General features: G+C 46.9%; 1 protein-coding gene across 4 annotated transcripts in view; it reads left to right on the forward strand.

Moving 5' to 3' along the window:
- Positions 1-5,556, forward strand: part of LOC109892531 (lysine-specific demethylase 2B) — a 46,515-nt gene extending 40,959 nt beyond the window's left edge. For all 4 annotated transcript variants that reach the window (XM_031826405.1, XM_020485120.2, XM_020485121.2 and 1 more), the window contains 6 exons: positions 122-454; positions 746-1,806; positions 2,770-2,933; positions 3,635-3,796; positions 4,078-4,296; positions 4,940-5,556. In XM_031826405.1, coding sequence (XP_031682265.1) covers positions 122-454; positions 746-1,806; positions 2,770-2,933; positions 3,635-3,796; positions 4,078-4,296; positions 4,940-5,121 — 2,121 coding nt within the window. In that variant the 3' untranslated portion in view covers positions 5,122-5,556. The remainder of the gene's footprint in view (positions 1-121; positions 455-745; positions 1,807-2,769; positions 2,934-3,634; positions 3,797-4,077; positions 4,297-4,939) is intronic.
- Positions 5,557-6,410: the final 854 nt, after the last annotated feature.

Below are 6,410 nucleotides of genomic sequence, written 5' to 3' on the forward strand. Positions count from 1 at the left end.
AGGCAGAATATCTACGCTCTGCACTGTTCAATAAATCACTTTTATTATAAGAAGACTTGAATTGTCTGGAAACAAATAGGCAAAAGGTATAAAGTTGTCTTCCCTTGTTTCTTCCCTTTTGGCTGTCAAGCAAAAAAGAGGACCAGGATTCAAGTACGCGTCCAACCTTCCCGGGTCGCTTCTGAAGGACTCGCGATTGAACCGTGACGTTAAGGAAGAGTCCGACCTGCCCAGTGTGCCAACATCACCCACTGCAGTGAAGAGGAAGGCAGAGCGTGATGACACCCCCAAGAGGAAAGCAGAGGAATATCCTCCTCTGAAGAAACGTTCTCCCATGTTGTCTCTGGGCGGGCTACTTCATCCCCGACCCAGGCCTGAGGACAACCCTCTGAGGAAGAAGAGGAAGCTGTTCGACATCAAAGATGAGGACGAGCCTCCTGTTGTCAAGAAAAAGGTAATTTATCCAACAGGCTTTAGGCTGGCCATGGATAATTATTTTTATATATGACTGTCTTTACTGAGCATTCCTCTTGATTTGATAAGGGACAGATTTGAGGCCCAGAGTTTATTTTGTCAAGATTCTATTACCAAACAATAACCCTTTTGATTTGAGAATTTGTAGTCCACTTACTTGACAAACACTGTTTGGAGAAAAATATATGATAAATAAGGTCTTTATAAAAATGCTAATTAACTGTAAAGATGATTATTTGATAATTGATATGCTCCCCATGTTCCCTTACAGAAGAAGCCCCCAAAACCTGATGACACCTTCACCTCCAAGCTGTTACGGCCCATCAAGCAAGAGAAAGTTGATGAGGACGAAGACCATGAAGATGACAGATACACAGGGGACAGGGTTGCAGCTAAAGGGAAAAGAGAAGAGGAGGAAGATAAGGAGGATGATGAGGAGGAAGAAGAGGAGAAAGATGGTGTAGAGGACAGTAAAGATGGTAAAGTAAAGACTGTGCTGAGTCCACTGCTACGGACGTCTGCAGCCAGAGAGAGTGACCAGTCCTGCTCCAGCTCTCCCCGGGCAGGGCCCAGCAGTGAGGGGGGCGATGCCCCAGACAAGACACTTGGCCAGCTGAAGGCACACCAGCGACGCCGCCTACCCAACAAAGAGCTGAGCAAGGAGCTGAGCAAAGAGCTCAACCTGGAGATCCAGAAGACCGAGGACTGCTTGGCCAATCAGAACCGCAGACCACTGAAGGGGGAGAACAGCCCAACCAATAACAACCGTCGACCACTGAAGACTGAGGACTCCTCTATCAATCAGAACCGCAGACCACTAAAAACAGAGGACTCCCCCACCAATCATAACCGCAGGCCAATTAAGACAGAGGATGGCCTATCCAATCACAACCGTCGACCATTGAAGACAGAGGACTGCTTGGCCAATCAGAACCACAGGCCAATGAAGACGGAGCCTGAGAGTGACGGGGAGGAGCCTAAGCCCAAACGGCCACTCGACAACGGCAGCAGTGACCTCGGAGACTGGCTCCACCCCAGGGGGCGGGAGGTGAATGGGACGCCCCGCCAGCTCTCGCCCCTGGGGTGGAACCGCAGCCCTCCGATCACACCTATTTGCCCACGCCCCCCTCCCTGCCACTCACCGCCCAAGTGTGTACAGATGGAGCGTCACGTGATCCGGCCGCCTCCCATCAGCCCCCCACCAGACAGACTTCCCCTGGATGACGGACAGGCCCACGTGATGCGCAGGGAGGTGTGGATGGTCGTGTTCAGCCACCTCGCACACAGAGACCTGTGTGTCTGCATGCGTGTCTGCAAGACCTGGAACAGATGGTGAGCTGTAGCTATCGGAGGTCGTGTCTACACTTGACAATTACATGCAACTTCTGCTATCAGAATACGAAGATCGCATGGGTCTAGACGCACAAAAGTCACTTTGGTCTGATTCTGTTCAGATCTGTCTGACCACTTCAGGAGGTGGTCAGGGATGCTTGTGTGCGGATTTTTCCTCAATCTAGACTCAATCAGGCTACCAAAAGCGCATACAGTGGACGACGTCATCAGTGTCTAGAAAACTTGTGTTTTGGGACCGAAAGGCACTTTTATATTTATTTATAAAGCCCTTCTTACATCAGCTGATATCTCAAAGTGCTGTACAGAAACCCAGCCTAAAACCCCAAACAGCAAGCAATGCAGGTGTAGAAGCATGGTGGCTAGGAAAAACTCCCTAGAAAGGCCATCATTATAACATTGCAGGAAATGCGTTCCTAGCGATCCTCACGATCGTGTTTGCTGGCCTCATAAATGCTTTTGTTTGGCTAGAGTTATGCAATCCCTTCAGCATTGCTTGCTAGCTACAGAGGTTAGCTGGTTACTTAGCTATACAGTAGTTAGCTACTGCCGTCTGTTGTTGTTGTTATCATATTTAGCTTATTCCACCATTTGTAAAATGCACACTGGCATTTGATTATAGTGCAGGAACGGACACAATGTGGACACATTTAAATGTAGACTCCTGACGTGTTCGGAACTCCATGATCAGAATACTAAAGCTGCATGAACTGTCATGTCCAGACAGGGCCTGATAGACCAAAGCGTCTGATACGAAGTTGGACAAGTCAATCTTGTGAATAGTGGGTTGTGTTTTTCAGTGGTCCTTGTTTATTGGAAAGGCCGTATGAACACTAAGCTGTAAGGCTCTCTAGCCTAGAGCTCTCACCTCAAGTGTAGTCTTTCCACAGCTGTAGCCATGGTGGCTGTGTGATCTTGTAGTTACCTTCGTCCCTACCTCCCCAGGTGCTGTGATAAGAGGCTGTGGACGCAGATCGATCTGAACCGCTGTAAATCCATCACTCCCCTCATGCTGAGTGGCATCATCCGCAGACAGCCTGTGGCTCTGGACCTCAGCTGGACCAACATCTCCAAGAAGCAGCTCAGCTGGCTCATCAACAGACTGCCAGGTATATTAAACACCAGCCAGCAGTGTTGTAACTGAGGCAATGTGCATATCCCTCTGTGGCTTTATAATAGAACAATCTACAGTATACAGTATACACCTAGCCATTATACTGTGTCTCTGTCCATGGCTCTGGGTACACACTGCAAACCTGATGTCACCACTGCAGCCTGTTACTGTGCTTCTCTGTACTGAGAGCATTGATAAGAACGTATTTAATGTGACTAGTTTGGTGATAATGTACCGCTGTCTTTGTTTCCTTGGATGGGTGAGCTGGAAGTTTCAGAGAATGCTGCCGTATGGCTGCGACTCTGCTCCATAATAATGGTATCCCCAGGGGTTCCTCAGTGTTTCTGACGATTGGCTTTGTTTCTTCTTAGAATTAATTATGCGGCGACTGTAATTACATTTACATAGTGATGGTTTTTGTTTGCTTGATTTTGCACCCTCAGGTTAATGAACTGTTGGAGACTATTAAGATCCCCCCCCCCCAAAGGATTGAACGGGGCAGCAGATAATGTTACACGTTTTGAGTTACTTAATTAGGACTGACTTAGTCCAAGGGAGGCAAACCCAATTCTGTATTATTATGGCGTTTTGGTTTCGGTCATTTTGACAGTGCTAGGGTGTGTTTAGTAGGAATTGAGAGAGCGAGCGATGTCGTTGAGTTTGACCCCTCTTAACCCCTGACTGTTGTCCCTGCAGGTCTGCGGATGCTGCTGCTCTCAGGCTGCTCCTGGGTGGCTGTGTCTGCCCTCTGCACCGCCAGCTGCCCGCTGCTGCGGACCCTGGACGTCCAGTGGGTAGAGGGTCTCAAAGACGCCCAGATGAGGGATCTGCTCTCACCCCCCACAGACAACAGACCAGGTAGGTTTTCGCCATCCTGCACTGTGTTAGTGACCATCTGGACACATGGTGTGAAGTATTGAACAGTATGTCAATCTGCTTTGCAGTCCAGTCAGGCTGCTGCAGCCCATCCATGTCATGTCTTGCTGTGCTCTCTGCTGAATGTTTGTGTCGGTCTTTATAGCCACACAGCTGGAATAGCTTGCATTCGATTTTGCTCCTAGTAGAAGTAAAGAAGCTTTAAAAGAGGAAGAAAATGAACTTGACAAGCATTCAATCTTTGTCTCTCTCTCCCTCCCTAGGTCAGCTGGACAACAGGAGTAAGCTGCGAAATGTGGTGGACCTGCGTCTGGCCGGGCTGGACATCACGGACATCTCTCTGCGCCTCCTCATCCGCTACATGCCCCAGCTGACCAGACTGGACCTGAGCTACTGCAACCACGTCACTGACCAGTCAGTCAACATCCTGACCGCTGCAGGGACCACCACCAGAGACTCGCTCACTGACATCAACCTCTCTGGTAGGGGCATACAAGGCCATGTCACAATGCCTACTATCACCATAGACATTGGCCATGTCAGAATGTCTCTACCAAAAGTAATCACTGGTAACAGTACTATTCACTATTTAGAACATACTGGTGACAATCCGGACATGGCCATTGACCTCTCATTGCAAAGTTCATTCATTGCTTCATAGGTCTTATTGAATAACAAATGTTCCCTACTGAGATGAATGTGTGCCTCGTAAAGTCATATCTCGACCCCATAAACACCAGTATAAAGTATGAATAGCTTTAATTGTCTCTATTTCTGATGCACAGTTGGAGCCATGGGGTGGAGTAAAACTAGGCTCCATTCCAAACACCATAACTGAAGTACCCCCATGGTTCTCCTTTCCCTGAGTAGTGCTGTTAAAGGTTGGGTCAATGTGGGACAGACGGACAGGGCACCACTGTTTTCTAATTATCCACTGTCAGTCACTGTTAATGGGTGAAGTCGTCGATGGTGAGGTTTTGGTTGGAGCCTTTATTCTAGAAAACAAATGACTGTTATGGCCAAGTATATAGGAGGCACCTATCTTTGTGTATTAACTGAAGATGATGAATGGTCTCATGTTACAACAACCTAATACTGTATCTTCCTCCTCCCTGATCTCTGCAGTGTGCAACAGAGTCACGGACCAGTCCCTGACTTACTTCAAGCGCTGTGGAAGCATCTGTCATATTGACTTGCGATACTGCAAGCAGGTGACCAAAGAGGGCTGCGAGCAATTCATTGCTGAGATGTCAGTGAGTGTACAGTTTGAACTAGTAGAGGAGAAACTACTGCTGAAACTCAGCTAGTGGACAAACAGCAGGTTGACAAAGACTGTACTGTATGCACTGGCTAGCTAGGAAACTCGTCAGAATAAGGAACTGGCAAGGGTGATGTTATCACCATGGAGACGGTGTTGTATTTCACGCACCTCTGTGCAAAAAAACAACCCACATTGGAAATGGCATAAGACATTTTAAAAGTGACTGTTGCCCTGATACTCATTGAATGGCTCTTGTGCTGCTGAAGCAAGAATGTTTTCCAAAACAGGATGTTCAACATGTAAGGCAGGACACCTGGCTGTACTGGAAATTTGACAGAGCATGATTTTTTTTTGTTCTTCCTTTGTCTTTGCTAAGATATTGAAGTATTTAATTTTTTCTTTCTGGAAGTGAACTCTATACATACATACATACAGTGGGGCAAAAAAAGTATTTAGTCAGCCACCAATTGTGCAAGTTCGCCCACTTAAAAAGATGAGAGGCCTGTAATTTTCATCATATGTACACTTCAACTATGACAGACAAAATGAGGGAAAAAAATCCAGAAAATCACATTGTAGGATTTTTTATGAATTTATTTGCAAATTATGGTGGAAAATAAGTATTTGGTCAGCTACAAACAAGCAAGATTTCTGGCTCTCACAGACCTGTAACTTCTTCTTTAAGAGGCTCCTCTGTCCTCCACTCGTTACCTGTATTAATGGCACCTGTTTGAACTTGTTATCAGTATAAAAGACACCTGTCCACAACCTCAAACAGTCACACTCCAAACTCCACTATGGCCAAGACCAAATAGCTGTCAAAGGACACCAGAAACAAAATTGTAGACCTGCACCAGGCTGGGAAGACTGAATCTGCAATAGGTAAGCAGCTTGGTTTGAAGAAATCAACTGTGGGAGCAATTATTAGGAAATGGAAGACATACAATACCACTGATAATCTCCCTCGATCTGGGGCTCCACGCAAGATGTCACCCCGTGGGGTCAAAATGATCACAAGAACGGTGAGCAAAAATCCCAGAACCACATGGGGGGACCTAGTGAATGACCTGCAGAGAGCGGGGACCAAAGTAACAAAGCCTACCATCAGTAACACACTACGCCGCCAGGGACTCAAATCCTGCAGTGCCAGACGTGTCCCCCTGCTTAAGCCAGTACATGTCCAGGCCCGTCTGAAGTTTGCTAGAGAGCATTTGGATGATCCAGAAGAATATTGGGAGAATGTCAGATGGTCAGATGAAACCAAAATATAACTTTTTGGTAAAAACTCAACTCGTCGTGTTTGGAGGACAAAGAATGCTGAGTTGCATCCAATGA

Source organism: Oncorhynchus kisutch, linkage group LG6 (assembly GCF_002021735.2).
Source record: "Oncorhynchus kisutch isolate 150728-3 linkage group LG6, Okis_V2, whole genome shotgun sequence".
In the NCBI taxonomy this organism is placed as follows: domain Eukaryota; kingdom Metazoa; phylum Chordata; class Actinopteri; order Salmoniformes; family Salmonidae; genus Oncorhynchus; species Oncorhynchus kisutch.